General features: G+C 54.2%; 2 protein-coding genes across 3 annotated transcripts in view; both read right to left on the bottom strand.

Annotated features, from left to right (window-relative positions):
• Positions 1 to 23,576, bottom strand: part of TIMP2 (TIMP metallopeptidase inhibitor 2) — a 73,270-nt gene that overhangs the window by 28,769 nt on the left and 20,925 nt on the right. The gene's annotated exons all lie outside the window — the stretch shown is intronic.
• Positions 9,326 to 22,062, bottom strand: CEP295NL (CEP295 N-terminal like). 2 transcript variants are annotated; one of them, XM_030828298.1, is made up of 3 exons: positions 21,995 to 22,062; positions 20,650 to 20,791; positions 9,326 to 11,268 (listed from the first exon to the last, which is right to left on the bottom strand). In XM_030828298.1, the coding sequence occupies exon 3, from the start codon at positions 11,074 to 11,076 to the stop codon at positions 9,385 to 9,387; it is 1,692 nt and encodes a 563-aa protein (XP_030684158.1). In that variant the 5' UTR covers positions 11,077 to 11,268; positions 20,650 to 20,791; positions 21,995 to 22,062; the 3' UTR covers positions 9,326 to 9,384. The 2 variants fall into 2 exon arrangements, with proteins under 2 accessions (XP_030684158.1, XP_030684157.1); XM_030828297.1 differs by having other exon boundaries at positions 9,326 to 11,207.

Here is a 23,576-nt window from a genome sequence, read left to right as displayed (position 1 = left end):
GACCAGCACTGGCAGGGAAAGCGCCTCCCTCCCCTCTGTCCTGTCCTGCTCACGGCCCAGTGGAGAACGCCAAGGGGTCCCCATGCTCTCAACATGGGTCATTCCTGGGAGTCGGGTGGGGGCTTCACACATGTGCCAAAGACCCTACTGGCCCAAATCACCAGTGGGTGGGGGGCATTCTGATGCTGCAGCTGGGTCAGAGTCAGTCCAGAGCACCCACAGTGGCAATGAAGACCAGTGGCCACTGCATGCATCCCAGGGGCCAGCCCTGGAGGACTCCACACTGCGTAGATGCAAATGCAGTAACTGCAGGCTGGAGCCGCAGACATCTTCTGAGCGTCATTTGGTTCATTTGGCTCTGGGTGGAATTACATGCCAATCATTTCAGAGCAATTATCAAAGAAACAATTTTCTCTCCCGGACGAAACCCAACCTCCACTTACTCCTGGGGAGGATCCAATGGCAGCTGCAAGTGGACTCAGCTTTGTTCATTTACTGGGGAAGGACTGCGACGTTCCATGCCTTGTCTAAACTCTCCAGAAAAGTGGGGTGCCATGAGTGCCAACATCCACACCCTCAAATCACACAGCTAGTAAAGCCCTTGCTAACGTTTGTAACTATAACTTGGCGTTGCCATTCGGGATGAGAGTCTCTCGTCCCTTTTGGGTGGATGTAACGACACCATATGCGGCTCCATTGACCTTTTTTTTTTTTTTTTCTTTTGAGATAGAGTCTCGCTCTTGTCGCCCAGGCTGGAATGCAATGGCACAACCTTGGCTCACTGCAACCTCAGCCTCCTGGGTTCAAGCAATTCTCCTGCCTCAGCCTCTGGAGTAGCTGGGATTACAGGTGCCCGCCACCATGCCCGGCTAATTTTGTGTGTGTGTGTATTTTTAGTAGAGACGGGGTTTCACCATGTTGGCCAGGCTGGTCTTGAACTCCTGACCTCACGTGATCCACCCACCTTGGCCTCCCAGAGTGCTGGGATTACAGGCATGAGCCACCTGGCCCAGCCTGACCATTTTGATTAATATGTCTAAAGCGCCAGCTGAGGGTGTACCAGGGGCCCCTCTGCCCTAGCCACCCACAAGATCAGAGTCTGAAAAGGGAGGCGAAGCCCCCTTTCCCCACTTCTGGTCTCTACACCCTCAGTTCGGGACAGATGTCCGGTACCAGAGCTGTGACCCTGCCCTGCGACTGCTGTAATGAATGACTGTATTTTTCATGGCCCTGCTCTCAGATCGCTGTGGGATCCCTAAATGTGTGTGTGTAACTAGTCTCGTTGGGTTTCAGGATCATAGTACAGACAGCTTAGAAACGTGGAAGCTCTCCATTCGGGCAGCACCTCCTTCTTTCAGCAGGATGGGGCTGACCTCGCCAGCTGGAGCGGCAGAAGTGGCCACAAACGCTGCCAGGGATGGCAGACGGTGACCCAGGAAGGGGTTGTGCTCACAGGGATCCCAGACCTCCTCTAGTCCTCTAGGTTTGGAGGCCACGCCTCTCCCTACGGAACTGTCCGGGTGCACGGGGCAAGGCCGAGCGGCCAGGAAGTGTCGCAAGGTTGCGAGGTGACAGTGAGGGTTAAGCTGGTCCAGCTCACCTTCGGCCTCTGGCCTCAAGTGACACAGCCGGGTGCCCTCGGTGGGCAGTCAGAGGGTCTCCCCCGGGCACTGGGCTCTGCCCTTCCTCGGCCCCTTCATGCCGGCCCCTTTTGGTCAGCGGGTGCGGCAGACCTCCTCCAAGTTCACTCCTTTTAGGGAAATGAGCAGAAAAGGGGGCTGTGACTTGGTAATTAAAAACAGCCCTGTGGTGCTGGGCGGGAACCAGGCTCTTCCCGCCCTGCAGCTGCTGTGGAGGCCAGACCCACCCTCAGGTCCTCCAACCTCCTCGGTCCCTAGAAGCCAGTAATGGGGCCTTCTGGGAAGCAGGAAAGACCTCAGCAGAGGGGGCACCGTAGGAGCACACTGGCCATCTGTCCCCAGTTGAGGGTGTAGACACCAGAAGTGAAGACATAGGGCACCACCTCCCTTTCCAGACTCTGACCTTGAGAGTTTGTGGGTGGCTGGGACAGAGGGGCCCCAGGTCCACCCTCAGTGGTGACTTGCAGCTCTGCCGCAGGGCAGGACCGTGACATCCAGGGTGAGGACAGGACTTGGCCAGCATGACTCAGGCCAGGGTGAAAAATGCCTAGAATGACAACTACTTAGAAAAGATGTTTTGTTGGGGAGGGTGCGGAGGAGGGTGGGGCAGAAAAGGTAACAGGGCGCACAACAGAGATCAGGGGACAGATGCGCAGCCTCAGCCCGGGCCACACCGCCTGCCAGCGGGCACCTGGGGGTGTTCCAGGCCCTGCCACCCCAGGGAACGCTCCCTCTCCGGCTGCCTGAGATTCTAGTGCACGTGAGCTGCTGGCCACTGGGTGCCCGTCTCCATGGAGACCAGCTCTCCCATCTCATTTCCTGCCCATTCGTTTTGGCTCCCCTTGGGAAACAGCATCTATCAGAGCACCTCAGCCACGCAGAGCAAAGCCGCACTCTCTGCCCAGCCTTCCTGCTGCCCTCCCCGACCCCAGGGCCCTGCCCCCTCCCTCTGCAGCTTTGGGAGGACCTCGGGGCCCACGTCCTGCTGCCCTCCCTTTCCCTGGTGGGCCAGCAGGTCTCATGCCAGAGCCTCCGGCTCGGCCCTTCCCATTCACGTGCTGCTGAATCACTTGAAAAAAATGCACCAGACCCTGGGAGGATTTGCTGAGAACAGTGCGGCTTTGTGGAGGGAAGTGCAGCTCTGCATTTTCTCCGCCAAGACCCACGGAACAGCCAAGCTCAGCCCCGCAAACTCCAAGCCAGAGCCGGAGCAGGGACAGGAGCAGGACAGTGCAGGGCAGGAGGCAGAGGGAGCTTGGAGAGGCACCGAGGGAACCCCTACCCGTCCCTGCAACCCACCCCCAACAACGGCTGAGCAGGGGGCCAGGGTGACAGCTCTGGAGCCAGAGGCAGCAGCAGATTCTCTCCTCGTGCTGTTGCTGGGGGGCTGCAACAGCGCAAGGTGGGCAGGGCACTGTTCCTCCCAAGCCGATCCATTTTTGGGGACGAACGTGAGGTCTGGGCCCAGGCTTCAGGCTCATAGACACTGACTGTCTTTGAGCCCTGGCTGTTCGTGGGACCCAGATCATGTGGCCTGTGGGCTGAGCCTGACTTGCTGCATTTCTCAGGAGACAGAAACAGAGACGTGAAGGCTGGAATCCCGGGGGCCACACACCCAGGAGAGAATGAAAGCGGGGGGCTGGCATCCCCACTCCCCCTTCCCTTCCTCCTCGGCACAGCCTCGCAAACAAGCCCCATGCTGAGCGGCCCCCCCAGCCTCCCTGAGCTTGTCCCAGGGGGTGTGCGTCTGTGTAGCCCCGTCTCCAGCTGGAAGACTCGGCCTGGGCTGTCACAGCTGCTGCAAGTGCAGGCTGCACCCCAGCCCTCCGCCCCGTGTCTTCTTGGAGATCTCGATATAACCCCCTTGCCATTTGCACGAATTGGAAGAATGACCACAGTTCAGGGAGGGTGCTCTGCCCACCCCTCCACTCTAAAAACCCTATTTCCCTTTGTCTTATGTGTCTGAGATCCTGGTCACACACGGCTTGGCAGGGAAGGGAGATTTGCGTGGAGAGAAGAGGGACTCCCCCAGGGCAGCTCCCAGTGTGGGGTCACATCCAAAACCTGACTGGAGGCCAGCAGGTTGGGGAAGAGCGGGAGGTGAACAGGTGGCACCTGCCAGACCCTGCTGGCCTCCCCCAGCCCATGGACAGCTGACCTCAGCAGAAGCACAAGCAATGCTACTGCTCCCCCTGCAAGCCTCACGGACAAACAGGGCGACCCATGCACCACTGCTCAGCCACGGAGGCCTTCCTGGGTCCCTGTGGTTTGGGGAGAAGGACCCACAAGGCAGAGAGCAAAGATGGGGCTGGAGGACGAAGGTTCCAGCAAATGCAGAGTGAGGTGGGAACATGGAATCTGTCCCCCGAGGGTGGGGGCAGAAGCACCAAACCAGAGCAGAGCTCTAGAAGGTGCAAAGTATTCGGAGCAGGAGAACCGTGCAGGGCACCTGGAAGTGCTTCAGAAGGATGAAGGTGAACACGGCCACCACATCCGGGGTCCTCACCGCTGCTGACATGGCAGGGCTCTCTGGAAACCTCAGGAGCCCCACACCCTTCCGGGTGGCTCCATCCCTTGTTTTATAGTCAAATGAAGGCTGGGCAAGGGCTGGGGTGTGGGTCCAGAGGGCACCCCTGAGCCCGCCAACATAGCCCTATGAGGTGCTCGGCACTTCAGGGAGGATTTAGGCTCGAAAGGCAGGGGGCGGGCCCTGTGCACTTGTGTCCAGAAGAGAGGCGGTGGGAAGAGAGATGCTGGAACATGGGTGTGAGGGGCAGGAGGTGGAGGGCCAGGCCTTGGAGGAAGTGCAGAAACCTTAACACTCTGCCCAGGTCACCGAGCTGCTGGCAAATGGCAGAGCCAGGGCTCCAACCCCGGCAGTAGGGCTCTCACTAGCTCCTGGTGGAGGCTCTGGGTGGAGGCCTGGGACGGGGTGAGCCAGAGGAAGCTGGAGGCTGCTCCACAGCCCTTTCCACCACAGTCCAGCTGTGCCAAGGTGGGACAGCTCCCCTCCCAAGAGGGGAGGGGAACACAGGCACTGCCAGGCCCTGGGATGGAAAGTTACCCATGACATCTCCATAAGAATCACTGGAGGGCCATGGTTTTGGTTGTGGGCATCCTGGAGGGCTGTTTTAGTGCCCACACCAATGCCCCAGTTAAAGAACCAGCCTGTCCCCTTAGCCTTCTGCAGGACAGGTGGGAAAAGGCTGGGTGTCTGGTCCTGCTGCCAGGGGACAGTGTAGGTGTGACCGTCCGGGCAGAGATGAGTCACTCTCCACCCTGTCTCGCTGCCTGTCTCCACACCTAGTTTTAGCTCAAGTGTGGCCAAGAAGGGGCAATTCCTCACCTAGAACACATGGGTCGCAAATACTATCTTTGAAAATAGAAACAAAAATAACCCACCCAAAGGCAGGCTGGCTCCCCCCTCAGACTGTGGCTTCCAGGCTAAGGCAGGAAGACCTCGGCTACTCAATGTTTGGGCCTCATTGTGGCCATGGCTTTTAACTCAGTCATACCATAACATCTCTGCCCTCTCAGACAGAGGTGATGCTACAGTGACAGGCGGCTACGCTCCAGGTCTCCGTGTGCAAAAAATAGCTGGGCACAAGGCAAGTGCAGAAACAGCAGGAGCACGGTGACACCCCGCCCCGAGAAATCTATGTGGCTTTTGAAAAACAGCAGCCCTCCTGACCCCCAGCTTCCTTCTTAATCATGTTGAGCCTACAGCAAATTGTGGAGTGGCTTTGCAACCCTAGCCCATGACATTCTGGAAGCAGAAGATAGAAAAAAACCAGGCTAAGATCAAAATTTTCTTCCTTTTTTTTTTCCCTAAGACAGGGTCTCTGTCACTCAGGCTGGAGCGCAGTGGTGTAATCACAGCTCACTGCAGCCTCGACCTCCCAGGCGTGAGAGATCATCCCAGCTCAGCCTCCCTAGTAGCTGGAACTATAGATGCAGGCCAGTATGCCTGGCTACTTTTTGTTTTTATAGAGACACGATCTCACTATGTGGCCCAGGCTGGTCTCAAATTCCTGGGCTCAAGCCATCCACCTGCCTCGGCCTCCCAAAGTGCTGGGATTACAGGTGTGAGCCACGATGCCCAGCCTTGAATTTCCTCTACTTGGCCTGAAGCAGAAAGCCACAGGCAACAGAGACCTAACCTACTAATGATTAAAAAACCCAAAAGCAAAAACAAAAGAGTCTTGTGGGATGCTAGTCCCACCCCATCCAAATGAGCGTAACGCTTGTTGGTTCCACGAGCTTCACATTCGCCGGGGAAGTCCGGCTTGAGTATCTCAGAGGCATGCACTTGGGGTCCCACTGAGCACCTCGCCCCGCACAGCCGTAGTTCCAGCTTTTACTCACTCATCACCTGCGCGCTCCGCCAGAATGGGAGTCCTGTGGTTCCATGTGCATGGCTCACTGCTCATCTCTAGTGACTGGGACGGTGTCTAGGACTCATATCTGTAAGTTTATTTATTTGAGATGGAGTCTCCCTCTGTCCCCAGGCTGGAATGCAGTGGTATGATCTCAGCTCATTGCAATCTCTGCCTCCTGGGTTCAAGCAATTCTCCTGCCTCAGCCTCCCGAATAGCTGGGATTACAAGTGCGTGCCGCTCGGCTAACTTTTGTATTTTTAGTAGAGACGGGGTTTCACCATGTTGGCCAGGCTGGTCTGGAACTCATGACCTCAAGTGATCCACCCGCCTCGGCCTCTCAAACTGCTGGGATTACAGGTATGAGCAAACGTGCCCAGCCTCATATTTGCAAATTAAATATTTTATAAGAGCAGGTCAATCTTCTCTGGGGAAAAAAGGTAAAAATAGGAAAAAAAAAAAAAAAAAAAGAGCAATAAATGGGATCTTTCCCACACCTACATCCCAGCTGTGCCAAAAGCACTTTTTGATACCCGGTCTTTTGATTCAAATGCATCAGAGATACAGTCCTCTTTTTGGAAACAAGCACGAAACAGGAGAAGCTATGATCCTGGAAAGAAGCTCATACACACGATGAGGATATGCCGCAGTGAAAATGAGTAAGAGAGGCGTTTGTGTGATGTGGATGAATTCAGTAACCACGCCGAGGCCAAAAAAACTAGCTTCCAAAAGACTCCACATAATACCTTTTATAAAGTTCAAAACCAAGTAAAACTAAACACTATGTTTAGCATACATCTATGGATAAAGCTAGGGAGGGCTAAACCCCAAGTTCAGCAGGTATGTATCTTTTTGTTTCTTTTTTTTTTTTTTTTTTTTTCCTTTTTTGAGATGGAGGCTCGCTCTGTCGTCCAGGCTGGAGTGCAGTGGCGCGATCTCAGCTCACTGCAACCTCCACCTCCTGGGTTCAAGCAATTCTCCTGCCTCAGCCTCCTGAGTAGCTGGGATTACAGGTGCCACCACCACGCCCGGCTAATTTTTTTTATTTTTAGTAGAGACGGGGTTTCACAATGTTGGCCAGGCTGTTCTCAAACTCTTGACCTCAAGCGATCCGCCCGCCTCGGCCTCTCAACGTGCTGGGCTTACAGGCGTGAGCCACCGCGTCCAGCATCTTTTTGTTTCTGAGACAGGGTCTCACTCTATCACCCAGGCTGGCCGTGGTGTAATCACAGCTCCCTGCGAGGCCTCAGCCTCTGGGGCTCAAACGAACCTCTTGCCTCAGCCTCACGAGTAGCTGGGACTGTAGGTGCAGGCCACTACGCTCAGCTAATTTTTTAATTTTTTGTAGGATAGGGTCTCCCCATGTTGCCCACGCTGGTCTCGAATTCCTGGGCTCAAGTGATCCTCCTGCGCTGGCTTCCCAAAATGTTGGGATTATAGGTGTGAGCCATCAGCAGGTATATGTCCAAGGAGGCAGCAGGGGGATGGGAAAAGGGAGGTAGCGCACAGGTAGTGAATATTCTGGGTCTTGGGTCTGGGTGATGGGCTCATAGTACTTCATTATATTGTCTACAAAATATACATAAGTAAGGCCATTCGTGGACCAATGATACTAATGTGTCACGAACAAAGATTGGTTGATTGTCAGTGTATCTGAGGTTGTTGGAAGGGAGGGAGAGAGACAGACTCTGAAACCATCCTAGTCCAGGGATCAGCAAACTATGGCACAAAGGGCAGATGCTGCCCACCACCCATTTTTGTAGAGTCTCATTGGAACCTGGCCACGCTGCTTCATTTACATATCATCTGTGGCTGCTTCTGAGCAGCTGCAGTAGAGCTGGGTAATTACCATGGGGGCTGCACAGTTAGCAAAGGCTAAAATATTTACTCTCCGGCTCTTTGCAGAAAAAGTATGTTGATCCCTGTGCCTGTCCCTAAGACTGCAATTGGCAGAAGAGAAGCTACCCAGTGTGAAGTCTCCGTGGCTGTGGTAGATGCCAGGTCAGTGGCAAAGCTAGCAGGGAGGAAACTGATCAAACACCCAGGTGCCGACACCCTTGCCAGCCCCAGAGGGAGTCACCCAGTGGGGCGAGGGTGGCCTGTTTTCTCTTTTTTTGTCTACTCTCTTTTCTCTTAAAGTTATAAGAATGTATTAAGCGACATGCAATTTAAACGATGTTGGTTTTGTCACTTTGAAAGACAAAGAGAGGTTTTAGCTTTGGTTCAGTCTCTGTTAATGTCTCAGCCTCAGCTAAGCACCAAGTGATCTGTCTCCTGAAATTGTGCCTGTCTGACCTTGGGTGCCCCTGAAAGGCCAGTGTTTATTTGGCTAAAACATCTGAAGGGCTTAAATGACCTGGAGTCTCCATCTGTGTCTGTGGCCCCTGAAAACAGACTGTCACCCAGGCCGGAATGTAGTGGCATGATCGGCTCTGGGAGATGCATCCGCAGTACATGAGCTAGACACACCCACTGAAACCCACGCGGGTTCCTATTTTTGTATATAGGTGGTTTCCCAAATGGGACTTCGTTTTAAAGGCAAGACTAGGCCAGGCGCAGTGGCTCAAGTCTGTAATCCCAGCGATTTGGGAGGCCAAGGCAGGCGGATCATGAGATCAGGAGTTCAAGACCAGCCTAGCCAACATGGTGAAATCCTGTGTCTACTAAAAAATACAAAAACTTAGCCAGGTGTGGTGGCAGGTGCCTGTAATCCCAGCTACTCGGGAGGCTGAGGCAGGAGAATCGCTTGAGCCCAGGAGGCAGAGGTAGTGAGCCGAGACTGCGCCACTGCACTCCAGCCTGGGCAACAGAGTGAGACTCCGTCTCAATCAATCAATCAATCAACAAAGCCAAGATCAGGGAAGGAGTCCCTGTAAGGGAATGTGCCCTGGAGGACAGTATAATGACAGATTGCCTTTTTTTTTTTTTTTTTTTTTTTTTTTTTTTTGAGACGAGTCTCACTCTGTCACCCAGGCAGCACAGTACAGTGGTGCATTCTCGACTCATTGCAACCTCCGCCTCCCAGGTTCAAGTGATTCTCCTGCCTCAGCTTCCTGAGTAGCTGAGCTTAACAAGCACATGCCACCATGCTCAGCTAATTTTTATATTTTTAGTAGAGATGGGGTTTCGCCATGTTGGCCAGGCTGGTCTCGAACTCCTGACCTCAGGTGATCCTGAGGCCAACCTCGGGCTCCCAAAGTGCTGGGATTACTGGCGTGCGCCACTACACCCGGCCCCAGATTGCCCATTTTAAAGAGGCCTAACAGTCTCTGAGGCAATGACGCAAACACAGATCTTAAGAGACTCGGGTACCAGTTCTGGTATCACCATTATCAGTGATGTATTTACCCCGGGCGGGCCTCTCGCATTTAGCATATGTTCTGAAACTCCCGCAAGCGTTTCCTGGCTTCTTCAAGAAACTGCTTGTGCAACTTGTTTTGCTCTAAAATCTGCTGCTGCTGGTCTCGGATCATCTGACTGTGCCGGTCGTCGTCGGCGAGGCTGGTGCCCGATGGGGAAGTGTTGCTGAGCTCAGGTCCTCTCTCCCTTTCCTGGGCTCTCGTGGAGGAGGACTTCAGATGGGCCAGTCGAGCTCTTCTTTGCTCCCTCCTCTCTTTTTCTAACTCAGCCTTGTAGTGGATTTCCAAGCTCATATCTGGGTGTTCCACTGGTTCAAGCAATTCCAGTTGTTTTTGTCTTCTCTGCTCCATCTCTGCTTTCTGCCTTTGCTTGGATGCTGTTGGGCCCACTCTGTCTGCCTGGTCTTGAGGGCGGAGCTGAAGGGAGCCCTCTGCCAGGGTGCCCAGTTTGGGGGTCTCTTGTCCAGATTCAGTGCTATACAATAATGAGTCCTCTTTGTTGATAAATATACCTGCCTTGGGAGACAATGTTTGACTTCCATTTCTAAACGTGGGCTTGACCGTGCCCTGATATTTTTGGTTCTGGGCCTTGCCCATTAATGTTTTCGAGTCAGTCTTGGACACTGCCTGCTGCTCCTCCTCCTCTGCTAGGCTCCTGGGTTCCCCGGCAGGCAGCATCTCTGCGTCTGCCGTTTTCTTCCCTCTTGGGCTCCCAGCGCCACATTCTTGCATCTCTGAGAAGGCATACTGTTCCCCAGGTCTCTGGTCCATCCTGGGCGTCAGTGCCAGGTACAAGCACAGGTGTTTTTTCAGCTTTCTGTTTATATTAAACAACTCTTCAAGGGCCAACTCCAGCTCTTTCTGCCACTTGTTCTTCTCCTGGAGCGTGCACTGAGATGCTGGGGACACGGCTTCCCTTCTGCGGCTGGAATCAGCTGGCCACAGCTGCCCGAGGTCTCTCAGCTTCCCCTCCGGACTCTGTCCCTGAGAGCGACTGGTCAGGGCTGGAACACAGCAAACTGCCCCCTTTCCCACTTGCCTCCTCCCCGCCCGAGCCATTCCTTTCTCTTTTTCCTCCACACGCCCGATTTCTCCCACAACAGCCACGAGTGGGTTCGACCTTTCTAGGTCCGCCCCTTTGCTCCTCCGAGGGTGGATGGCACAGCGGCCACCCTCAGACTTGGTCGAAGGTTCTGGCCTTCCCTTTCTCTTCTCAGGCGGGGCCAGGTGAGAATTCATCCGACCCGTGGCTTTTGTAATCTGTGGTTTCTCTGGGCTCGCTGCTGTCTTCCGGGGCCTGGAGTGCCTGGGGTGTTGCTGGCCCAACTCTTCCCTGCAACTCCTCTCTTCACTAAGGGCTGCTCTATGCTTCTCCTTGGCCCTTGGGGGCCTGACTGATCTTCGCTGGATGGGCCCCTCCGAGTTGGGCTCATTTTCCCTGGCCCGTCCTCCTCCCCAGCCTAACAGACATGCTGACTGCAGCCTGTCCAGGCTACCGACGTGCGGGTGCCGCACCTCCCGACACCCTTTCCTCAACTCCTCAGCCAAGCGCTGGAGCTGGTAGCTTTTCCACAGCTTGACATCCGCTCTTCTCTGCAGAGCAAGATGGCCTTTGCCCCGGGCTTGTAGCAATTTGTGTTTTTTCCTCCAAAGCAGGGCTTCGTTATCAGGACAGAGGCTCAGCCACGTGGCTCCATCCATGTTTCTGTTCCTGTCTGCGAACCCAGCAGATGCAGCTTCCCAGGGAAGGTGCTTGGAGCCAAGAGTGGAGGGTTCAAGGGGCGCCCCTGGGCCTGAGGAGCCACAGAAGCCACAACTGTTCCACAGCAAACCTATGAGGAAGGGAGCACAAGTGCAGCTTTCCGGAGCACTCCCAGGAGAGTGAGCAAAGCCCTGGAGACAAGCACACGGGATTCTCACTGTGGGGACAGGCTGCAAAATATGCCCCTCCAAGCTCTCTTGACCCATGCCCACCAGGACCCACTCTCAGCCTCCCAATTTCTGTCCTGCACACTTTTGACAAGAGCCTGTGGGGCAGTTGTTTTGAACAGAGTGTGGTTTTGTTTCCCAGGGGACATTGGCAATGTCTGGAGACATTTTCTATTGTCACAAATGCAGGGAGGAGGTGCTCCTGGCCTGCGGCTGGGTGGAGGTGAGGAAGGCTGCTAAATACCCCACACTGCACAGGAGGGCTGCCCAAGAGAGTGAAGAACCTGGCCAGAGATGTCAGTAGTGCCAAGACTGACAATCCCACCCAAAGGGCAAGTGTTAGGATCCAGGTAAGGGTGGAGGGGCACAAAGGGCAGCCCTTGGAAACAAATATTGAGAAGAGCAGGTGGATGTAAAAGAGGAAGTCTGGGCCTCTGGAGGGAGAATTGCTCGTAAAGGAGGAAGAGACGGGGGAGGGAGGAGCCTGCCAAGCATGTGTGTGTGCAGGAGTGTGTGTGCATGCTGTGCAGTGGTGTGTGTGCAGTGGTGTGTGTGCAGGGATGTGTGTGCAGGGGTTTGTGTGCATGTGTGTGCAGGAGTGTGTGTGCATGCTGGGCAGGGGTGTGTGTGTGTGCAGGGGTGTGTGTGCATACGTGTGTGCAGGGGTTGTGTGCATGTGTGTGGTGTGTGAGGGGTGTGTGTGCATGTGTGTATAGAAGTGTGGGTGTGCAAGGTGTGTGCAGGGGTGTGTGCGTGTGTGTGTAGAAGTGTGTGTAGGGGTGTGTGCATGTGTGTGTAGAAGTGTATGTATGCAGGGGTGTGTGTGCAGGGGTGTGTAGAAGTGTGTGTATGCAGCGGTGTGTGTGCAGGGGTGTGTATGCAAGGATGTGTGTGCAGGGGTGTGGGGTGTGTGGGCAAGGGTGTGTGTGTGGGCAAGGGTGTGTGGGTCTCCATGCATGTGTGTGCAGGGGTGTGTGCATGTGTGTGCAGGAGTGTGTGTGCAGGGGTGTGTGTGCATGTGTATGCAGGGTGTGTGTGGTAGGGGTGTGTGTGGGTAGGGGTGTGTGTGGGTAGGGGTGTGTGTGGGTAGGGGTGTGTGCATGTCACATCTGTTTATGTTTCTGTGCACATGTCTGCACATCTGTGTGTACAGGGGGTGTGCAGGTGTGTGTATCTGTGCATGTCTGTGTGTGCATCTGTGTGCATGTCAGTGTGTGTATGTGTATGTGTCCGTGTGGGGCATGCAGGTATGTATGTGTGTGTGCATGTCTGATACTTGAATCCAGTAGAAACCAGAGAGGAGGAGAAGCTGGTGTTAGCTCCCTCTTCATGATTCCCACCTCTTTCCTTTTGTAATGATCAGAGAAGGACTCTTCCAGGTCTCTTTGGCATCAGGAAGGGACCCATGTTTTGTCAGGCCTTCCTAGCAAAGGAGGGGCATTTACACCAAAAGAGTAAGGGACTGTGTCTGTTGCCACGGGCAGCTGATGCCAGAAAAGCCAGATCTGTGAGTTGCAGGAAAGGCTAAGGGACAGCCACAGTCGATATGGAGTCCCCCTCCACTGCCCCTTCCCTTCTTTCATCTTAGTCTATGTGGAACCAGGCTAAGCATTTGGAGTTAAATGTAGTTGCAGTTGAAGTCATATGTAGTTGCAGGAGTCAGAAAATACTGCATCTACATTACAGCTAACATTAACCGTGCAGGCTCCCCTCTGAGCACTTGGCAGGTATCCGTTCATCTTTTTTACAGTAATCCTTTGAGATACGAAGCTCCTACCACCCCCGCCGCCGGTTCACAGACAGGGAAACTGAGGCAGGCAGAGATGAAGATGCTTAACCCAGATCACACAGCTGGTAAGTGGCAGAGATTGGCCCTCTGCTGCTTGGACGAACCCCAGCACCTTTGACCAGCCTCAGGTGGTCACACATTGCAGCTGGCTTTGACTTAAGTCTTCTAGCGGGAGGTCCTTGCACCTCTTGGTAAATCAGATCACACATTTAGAATAGTGGTTAATATTATATTTAGCCAGTCTGCCAAACACCATGATGATCAAGAGAGAAAGGGAGAGAGAAAGCTGGGCCCTTAAATGCAATGATTGAGATTTTTGACAAAGGTGCCATGGCAATTTAATGTGGGGAAAGAATAGTTTTTTGTTTTTCAACAAATGATGCTGGCACAGTTGGATATCCACAGGCAAAAAATGGGAGTTCACAGCCTTATCTCACCCTATATACAAAAATTAACTCACAATGGATTACAGACCTTAATGTAACATCTACAACTATAAACGCTTAGAAGAAAACATAGGTGTATATTCGTGACCTTGAGTCAGGCAAAGATTTCTTAGATACAACACCAAAAGCACAACCAATAAAAGAAGAAACTGATAAGCTGAACATCATCAAAATTAAAAAAAAAAACAACCTTTGTGCTTCAAAAGATACTGTAAGTAAAGTGAAAATACAAGGTATGGACTGGAAGGAAATATTTGCAAATCATATATCCAACAGAAGACTTGAATCCAGAACATATAAACAACTCTTACTACCCAGTAAGATGGCAAATAATCCCATTTGAAAATCAGCAAAAGAAGGCCAGGTGTGGCAGCTCACACCTGTAATCCCAGCACACTGGGAGGCTGAGGTGGGCGGATCACTTGAGGTCAGGAGTTCAAAACCAGCCTAACCAACATGGTGAAACCGCATCTCTACTAAAAATACAAAAATTAGCCAGCTGTGGTGGTATGCACCTATAATCCCAGCTACTCGGGAAGCTAAGGCAGGAGAATTGCTTGTATCTGGGAGGCAGAGGTTGCAATGAGCTGAGATCGCACCATTGCACTCCAGCCTGGATGACAGAGTGAGACTCTGTCTCAAAAATAAAAATCAGCAACAGATTTAAATAGATATTTCACCAAAGAACATAGATGTATGGCTAATACAGCACATAAAAAGATGTTCAACAGCAGCAGTCTTTAGGGAAATGCACACTGAGCTTGCAGTGTCCTGCCACCTCACATCCACTCCAACGGCTGTCGTCAAAAAGACAGACAATAGCAACGGTCGGTGAGGAAGGAGGGGGAGGAACTGGAACCCTGTGCACGCTGCTGGTGGGAATGGAAAATGGTGCAGCCGCTTTGGAAAACAGTCTGGCAGCTTCTTAAAAAGGGAAACACAGACTTACCCTATGACCCAGAGATTCCACTCCTAGATCTATAACCAAGAGAAGGCCTGAATCCACAAAAAGAAACCAAAGCTCGGAGAGGTTGAATAACTTTCCCAGCTCACATGGAGGAGCTGGCCTCAGACACCAAAGACCACCAGGAACAGCCACGGGGATGTCCAATTAGGTGGGGTGAGGTCGGGGCTGCTGCGAATGCCCCTCTGTACATCTCGGAAGGTGCCTGGAGGCTCCAAGGTTCACAGTCTATTTTTGTGCCAAGAGCCATTGGCTCACACCCCTTGTCAACCAACAACAATTAGTAAAACCTGGACAAGTCTTCCCTGCTCTGGAAGCGCCCCCAGCCCGTTCAATGACCTCAGTGCATCCCGTGCCAGCCCCACTGGCGTGGGCATCCCAATGAGGCAACGTCAGTTTTCCTGGAGACATGCAAACGGGTAAAAACTTAACACATCTGGGCAGAGATCTTTGGGATAAGTCTAGAAAATTGCAGCCAGCTCCATCATTCAGGAAGTGATCCCCGCTCTGACACCAACAGATGCAACCTCGTCCCTGCTACCCCAGCTCTCCTTGCTCTCCCCTCTGAGACCCTCCCCACTCACTAACTTGAGGCAGAGGGCAGGGTCTCACATGGACTCGTGCAGGCACTGGCAGGGAAGGCAACTGAGCCTTCGCTGAGCCCAACATGACCAAGGAGAAACAGCTGTTCACCCGTGGCACAGCCTGCTGGGATGCCTGCCTCTGCCTGTGATGCGTGGCCTGATCTCCAGGCAGCCCAGGGTCTCTCCAGCCCTGCCAGACAGGACGTCGGGTGCCCTTGGCAGGACACTTGCCCAGGAAGACAGCCATGGTTCCAATCAGGGCCCTCGCTACAGCTCCCCTCCCAGAGGCACCTGCCCTCTCTGGTTGCTTAGAATATTCTGGAAGGGGCAGGGGTCCTGGTGCTCCTCTGTCCTCCACATCCTCTGAGTGTTCTGAGCATCTTGGACTGCTTTGGTGTTTTCTACTCCCCCGCTGCCCTCTGGTCCTGCCCCCCAGAGCTGACAAGCCTGCCTTCTGCTGGCTGCCTTCAACCACTCGGGGAAACCACAGCTCCCCCCTCCACAGAAGCCGTGCTCAGAGCAGCAGAAGGAAGGTGAGTGGACACCAATCTGGCCTCCGGACAGCACCAGGGCCTCCCACAGAGCGGAGTGGACACTGGGCCCATTCTCCTCTCTTGCTCTCTGCAGTCCTGTGGCCCCAGCGCAGGAGCCAGCCCGTGGCAGCTCCACCCCAGACCGATCCGATCCCAGCGCCTGGGCCCAGGAATGTGCTCAGCCACCAGATTCCCAGCGGTTCTCACCAAAGTCAGGCAGCCTCTGGCCTACAGCTTGAGAATGATGTCCAAGCAGCTCGCCTTTCCCTGGGCGGCCGCTCAGACAGCTTTTCAGCTGAGGCGGACTTCACCCAGGGACCCTCCACCCAGGCAGCAGGGAAGTGCCAGGGCCCACAGACAGCACCACCCGCCCCCCGCTGGCCTCCTCACCCCCCTCTGAAGGAGACTCCAGGCCTGCTGTGCACTCCTGTGGCTTCGGGGGCAGGGGGCGAGCATCACAGTCGTAGGGCATGTGAGGTGCCCAGAATGGGGGCTCCATAGCCAGGCCTGCGCCCCGGCTGCAGGATGCCAGGTCCTGTGGTTCACTGTGAGACCTCCGCCTCTCTCGTCTGCCTCACGCTGCCCCCTCACACCCCCAAGTTGTGACAGCGTTTGAACAATGCACGTGCCCATCTGGAGCCTTGGTGTGGGCCTGTGAGAGACTGGCCTGCCCACCCCAGTCCCCGCCGGGTGCATAGCCCTGTGGCTAAGTTGGGGCGGTCGTGACAAAGGCTCAGGCCCTCCAACTACCAGGCTGTGTTGTGACGAGGCTGCTGGAGCCCCAGGCACCATGACGGGAATGGGTGAATCCACCCATGGTGGGTGACTCTCAATGTGATACTAGCCTGGTACACTTGGACACCCAAAAATCAATGCAGCAGACGTTGTATCCCCAGGAGAAGGCCCCCCCCAACAGACATGGGGGACAATGGCAAGCCTGGCCGTCCCTGAGGACAATGGCAGGACCCAGAGTGCCTCTCTCCTCCTCAAGGCATGAACTGGCCCCTCCAGATACAGGGACAACCTTTTCTTCCCACCTTGGGCCTGTAACAGACACGACACAGGCCATACCCTTGGCTAGAGTCACTGCAACATGATCCGGGGGGTGACTGTGAAAGGAGCCAACGGGGCTGCCGTGTCGGTTTTCCTGGAGACACGGAAATGGGTACAAACTTAAAACATCTGGGCAGAGATCTCTGGGATAAAGTCCAGAAAATCACAGCCAGCTCCATCATTCAGGAATTGATTTCCCCCATGACACCATCGGATGCAACCTTGTCCCTGCCGCCTCCAGCTCTCCTTGCTTTCCCCTCTGAGCTCACAAAAAGAAACAAAAGCTCAGAGAGGCTGAATACTTTCCCAGCTTACACGGAGGAGCTGGGTTTGAATCCAGACATCACACTGATCAGCACGCAGACCCGCAGGATTTCATACTCTTCCGGCATTTCACGTACACCTCTCTCCATCTCACTGCCTCACCATAGGAGGTGAGGCCTATTCCTATCCGCACAATCTGACGGGGAAATTGAGACTCAGAGAGGTTAAGTAACTTGCCTAAGGCCACACAGCTCATAATCAGGGCAGCAGGGATTCCAGGCCAAGCAGGCAGGCCCCTGATCCAGGCTCCTAGCCTGCTGCCCAGGGAGGTCAGAGCTAGAAACCACTTCCACAGCACAAGGAGACCGTGCTCGGACTGTGCTTGGCCTCACGTGACCTCTGACCTCCCTGGCCCTCCTGTGACCCTGACAGGTGTGCTGAGCTTCTAATGGGTGGGAAGGCCTGCAAGGGGCCTGCGTGCATTCTGTGTGCATTGACCCAGGACACCACGGTTGGTGCCTCTGAGTTCATCACGTCGACCATCCCCGTCTTCTTTCTGCTTAAGTACTTGATTTGTCAACATGCACGGAAGGGTGAGACCATGGTGCTGCTTGAATCTTGTTAAAAGTTAGGCTCTGATTCAATAGTCTGGGTGGGGCCCAAGACTCTGCATTTTTTTTTTTTTTTTTTTGAGACAGAGTCTTGCTCTGTTGTCCAGGCTGGAGTGCAGTGGTGCAGTCTCAGCTCACTGCAACTTCCACCTCCTGGGTTCATGCAATTCTCTTGCCTCAGCCTCCCGAGTAGCTGGGACTACAGGCACGCGCCACCATGCCTGGCTAATTTTTGTATTTTTAGTAGAGATAGGGTTTCACCATGCCGGCCTGGCTGGTCTCAAACTCCTGACCTCAAGTGATCTGCCCGCCTTGGCCTCCCAAAGTGCCGGGATTCCAGGCATGAGCCCCCGTGCCCCGCCAGACTCTGCATCTCTAAAGTGCTGGGATTCCGGGCGTGAGCCCCCGCGCCCCGCCAGACTCTGCATCTCTAAAGTGCTCCCAGGGATGCTGATGCTGCCATCTGGGGGACCACACTTGGAGTACTGCGGCCCTGGCAAACCATCTCTTCCAGGAAGCTGCATCTTGCTCTGCCTTCCTCCCCTGCCAGCAGCTCAGCCCTGATCATCTCTCACCTGAGGCCCTTACAAGCCTTCCAATCAGCCTCTCTGCCTCTGACCCCCAGGCCTGCACCCCGTCCTCTCCCGCGCTGCGGCCCGGCGCTGTCTAACTGAGCGGCCTGGGTTACGTTTCAGCATCTCCCATGTGATTCCCTGCTGTCCACACCGGCAAGTCTCTGAGTGCAACCCGCAGCCACCTGCGTCATAATCAGCTGAGCTGCTAGTGAAGGGGTAGATTCCTGGGCCTCGCCCCTGACAGATCCTATCCCAGTCCCTGCGGGAGGGGCTCAGGAATGCGGCCAGTTCACCAGCTGCCCTGCCAAAGCCTGGCTACCTCTGGGCTTAGAGGCTTGAGAATGGTCAAGCAGCTCGCCCTGGCTACCCTGGGGGCTACCCCAGCCTGGAGCGCTGCACACCAGACAGGGGTGGTGGAGCTCCTGGCCATTCCCAAATGCCCCACACCCAGCAGCGCCTGGACCGTGCTCACGCGGGTTCCTCGTGACATGGACACACCCCCTCTTCCCCATCCTACCCACGTCCCCAGCCTAGGCCTCGTTCCCACTCCCCCAGCACGCCCCAAGCCTCCAAGGGAACAAAGAGAATGCTCTTCCCTTTCTCCAGAAGCCCAGCACCCGGGCCACATAGTCGAGTGCTTTGTCTTTGAAACATAAAAATAGCTATAGAAGGGCTCCCGTGAGCTGGCATCGGCCAGAGAGAGAACATTTCCATATAATTAGAGCTTACCCTTTCATATGGAAAGTTAGACATTTCTCTGTCTACGGAGCCTACATAGAATATGTAATTTGACCTTCTTTGGGGTAAACTTTGGCTTGTCTTTGGGATAATATAGGAAATCCCTCGAGGGCTTTTAAAATGTAAAGAACAGAGGTCCCATAACCTAAGTGACCCCGGAATGCAATTTGGGTTTTTTTAAGTCGCCTTTTTAGAGCTCCCTGTGTCCTCCCCTCCCTGGTCGTAACTGTCTGACAGCAGCCACACGAACAAGCTTATTAAAATTGTGTTTTTTTTGGCCGGGAGCGGTGGCTCACGCCTGTAATCCCAGCACCTTGAGAGGCTGAGGTGGCTGGATCACCTGACAACAGGAGTTCGAGACCAGCCTGACCAACGTGGTGAAACCTCATCTCTCTTAAATACAAAAAATTAGCCAGGCGTGGTGGTATATGCCTGTAATCCCAGCTACTTGGGAGGCTGAGGCAGGAGAATCACTTGAACCCAGGAGGCGGAGGTTGCAGTGAGCCTAGATCGCGCCACTGTACTCCAGCCTAGGCGACAGAGCGAGACTCCATTTCAAAAAAAAAAAGTGTGTTTTTTAATAAAGTAAGTAGAGTCCGAGGTGGTGGTGGGCTCTTCCACAGGGCCACTGCCTGAGCTTTCACACCTGACCTTATCGATTCAAAGCTGTGGGCGTCACCGGGTACAGATGACCCATGCGGGAGGTGGAAAACTGTTGCTATACTCTAGCCTAGAAGGTTTTTAACAGCTTGCACAACTGGCCAAATCTTACAAGATAAAAGGTAATGGGAACACATCTAAAACTTACATGTAGGTCCCTAAATCCAACTATGCAAGTACAGAGGTGGGTGTGTGGAGCAGCACAGGGGACAAAAGATGCTGGGCCACCAGAAGGGCCAACGTGACTGTCCCCCGAGTGAACAGAAATGCCTCTAACATGCCTGCGAATGGTGCAGCCCAGCCAGCCGGACCTCACCTGGCTGTGCTAGGAGGCAGTGGGAAAACAGCATGCTGTGGTGCCCAGGATGCCAGCAGGCACAGCACCACGTCCACGGGCACCGCCTGTTCCCATCCTACGGGACGCCACAGCATCAGACGAGACAGCCCGTGTGAAGCGCCGAGAACAGAGTCTGGCTCCCGGGAAGGCTCAGGAAATGCCGAGAGCTCGGCAGAGACACCCACGTGGTGCTGGATTCCACACAGGAGGAACCGACGGGCAGATGTGGAGCTAAATGACGGGAAACAGCTACGAAGTGCCTGTGCTCTAGAAATGGCCAATTTGATCATATCATGGGACAAAGTTTCAAAATCAATAAAACCGTGATGAAATGATCAGGAATAAACCTATCCAGAAATGTTCAAGGCCTAAAAGAGATGCACAGGCTGAAGAACAAGGAGCAAATCTGAACGAGGGAGAGGTGTGTCCTCCTGGGCAGGTTTCGAGAGAGGAGGAGGGCGGTAAGGACGGGGAGAAGAGGCTGCAGGCTTGGAGTTCAGGAGGAGGATGAACTCCTTTGGTCAGGAGGGGCCCACTGACCAAAGGTCCTAGGAAGAAAAGCCAAAGGAGGTGAGGTGGGGCAGGGGTGTTTGCAAAGGATAGAAAAATCTACAATGGCAGAGTATGGTGCTTAAGAGCACTGTGTGACCTAGGCCAAGCTGCTTCACTCTGGGTGCCTCAGTTTGCTCTTTAGGATGGGGATGACGACAGCAGCACCCATCTACAGAGATGCCAGCGCTAGTCACCACGAGAAGCACCTGAAATGCTTGGGGAAGAGGGGTGGTACTTACTGTGTGTGTCTCCAGATGACTGAGCTAGACCACCCAGAACACATTACAGGGAGGCAGAAGCTGACAGGGGGGCAGGAAGTACTGTCTCCAGGGCTGTCTTGAAATCATTGGGCTGACTTTGTAGGTAGTGAGACGCCCATCACTGGAGGCATCCGAGCCAAGCCCAGATAAAACAAATATCAGAAACATTTTTAACTCCATTTCTCTGAGTTCTAGCCTCTAAAAATACCCTCCATGACACCCTGTGTGCTGCCAGAGCCTTGGTTTTCGCCCTCTTCTCCCCAACTCTTAGCTACGTTCCGGTGGCGGCGGGGGGACGGGGGTCCCAAGCCACTGCACTGGGTTTTGGTTTCGCTATGTTGCCCAGGCTGGAGTGCAGTGGTGCAATCTCAGCTTACTGCAACCTCCACCTTCCGGGTTCAAGCAGTTCTCCTGTCTCAGCCTTCCCAAGTAGCTAGGACTACCGGCGCACGCCACCACACCCAGCTAATTTTTGTATTTTTATTAGAGACAGGGTTTCACCATACTGGTCAGGCTGGTTACAAACTCCTGACCTCAGGTGATCCACCCGCCTCGGCCTCCCAGAGTGCTGGGATTCCAGGCATGAGCCACCATGCCCAGCCTGCACTGGGTTTTGGACTGGCTGTGTTAGCATCACCTGGGGCGGGGGTGGGTCACTTTAGAATGAGTCCTGGCTAGGCCCACAGCAGGCTTTTCCACCCGAATACTGGGGCCGCAGCTCATGAATCTCTGTGTATCCATATCCTGGGCTGGGTCAGCTCTCCAGGGTGGAGATGGTTGGGCAAGCAGCCTCTGGGGGCAAGCTGGGGCTCAGGCCTCCCCTTGACCAGCTTCACAGAGACACACACTGAGGCAGACCTCCAAACTCCCAGCTGAGACGCCAGCTCCCCACGTGGGGGGCTTACAGCTGATGCAATTGGTGGCTCGCTAAACACACCTCGACAGCATCAATGACCGCCTCCCTACAAACCTCAAGATCCTAAGCACCCAGCCTAGGTCAGGGGTCCCCAATCCTAGCAGCTGTTCCTGCTTCCTGAAGACCCCCCAGCCCAACTCCTCCAATAACCATATTCATCTCCGACCCAGTCCCACCAGCTTCCCTCACCCTCCTTCCCATCACACTGCCCATGGGGAGCCCCGTGGTGCAGGGACTTTGCCACTGGCCTTGCGAACACATGGCTTGGAGCCCCTCCTTGGCCCACTCTCCGGGGCCCTCTTGGGAGCCTCGCTAAACATCTGGGCATAGAAAGAACCTCACCCTCACCACAGATGGGAGCAGACACAGACAGCCTCAGACCCCCAGTGGTCTCAGGGGCCCACTGACCAAAGGTGGCTGGAATCGCTTCCCCACCTCCACCTGCAGCCTGGCCTCTGCTCTGGCTGGCTACCCATAGCAGGCTGTTGCCATGGGAACAGCAGAGCTGTTGAGCTGTGACATCATGGCAGGGGTGAGGTCAGGGAGAGCTGCAAGCCAGCCAGAGGGCAAGCGTGTAGGTTAGGGGATCAATCATAAAGATTTGGCTCAAGCAGCCAGGAGCCACGGGGGCATTTGAAGGCGCCTCTTTAAGGAGGTGTGGGGGAACAAGGACAGTGCAATGTACAAATGCTTGTGGCCATACCAGGCAGAGGACAGCTTCCTGCCCCCAGCCGGCAGCATGGAGACCTCCCGGGGTGTCATTCTCTCTGAGCTGTCAGGCCATTAAGGAGGTACACTTCAAGGTCAGCGTTCCTGACAGCGCTTGCCATCCCTTCTCCTGTAGGGACAGCATCTGTTCACGCTTCTAAACAGCTCCAGAAAGCCATCGTTAAGCTGAAACCCACTGGAGGCGGGGGAAGAAAGAATCCCGTCAACCACCTGCCCACACAGGAGGAGAAGCCACACATACTCGGCCTCGTTTGAGGGCTAGTTCCCCACAGACGGTTTGATCAGAAGGATGGGTGAGGGAAGCTGGCGGGGCGAGGCTGGGGATGAACATGGGGCACTGGGGGAGTCTGGCTGTTGGGGGGGTCTCCAGGAAGCAGGAGTAGCTGCTGGAGCTGGGGAGTCTGGCTGTTGGGGGGGGTCTCCAGGAAGCAGGAGTAGCTGCTGGAGTTGGGGACCCCTGACCTAGTCTGGGTGGTTGGAATCTTAAGGTTTGCGGTAAAGTGATTACTGGCATTGTCAAGATATGTTTTTCGTTTTGTTTTTTAGACAGTCTTGTTCTGTTGCCCAGGCTGGAGTACAGTGGCGCAATCTCGGCTCACTGCAATCTCTGCCTCCCGGGTTCAGGTGATTCTAGTGCCTCAGCCTTCTGAGTAGCTGGGACTACCGGTGCGTGCTGCCACGCCCAGCTAATTTATTTATAGATAGATAGATAGATAGATAGATAGATAGATAGATAGATAGATAGATAGAGATATATAGATATATAGATACAAATATATATATATATTTTTTTTTTTTTAAGCAGAGATGGGGTTTTACCATGTTGGCTAGGCTGGTCTTGAACTCCTGACCTCAAGCGATTCCTCTGCCTCGACCTCCCAAAGTGCTAGGATTACAGGTGTGAGCCACCGCACCCAGCCCAAGATATGTTTTAGTAAGCCACCAGTTGGATCATCTGTAAGCAACTCACTAGAAGCTTCTAGCATCCTCCACAAATTTGACAACTGAGAAATGTGGCTGGGGAATCATGATTTGGGTCCAAAGAAGTGAAAGCAACAATCCTCAGGGTGTTGTTTCTTGAGAGAAGAAGGTAAACAGCAGGAACTCGGCTAAGGTTTCCAAATCTCGGGAAGGATGAATTCTCAGGAGAGCTGAACCTGAGACAAAGCCCTTTGTCCTGGGCTGGAAGTATCCTGGAAAGGTCATCTGGTCCCTGACTCAGGGAAGGGAGGCATTCTCCCTGCAGGAATGTTCTCAACTA

This window comes from Nomascus leucogenys, chromosome 14 (assembly GCF_006542625.1).
Source record: "Nomascus leucogenys isolate Asia chromosome 14, Asia_NLE_v1, whole genome shotgun sequence".
In the NCBI taxonomy this organism is placed as follows: Eukaryota; Metazoa; Chordata; class Mammalia; order Primates; family Hylobatidae; genus Nomascus; species Nomascus leucogenys.
Note: the sequence above shows the minus strand (reverse complement) of the source record. Positions and strands in the feature narration are given on the sequence as shown.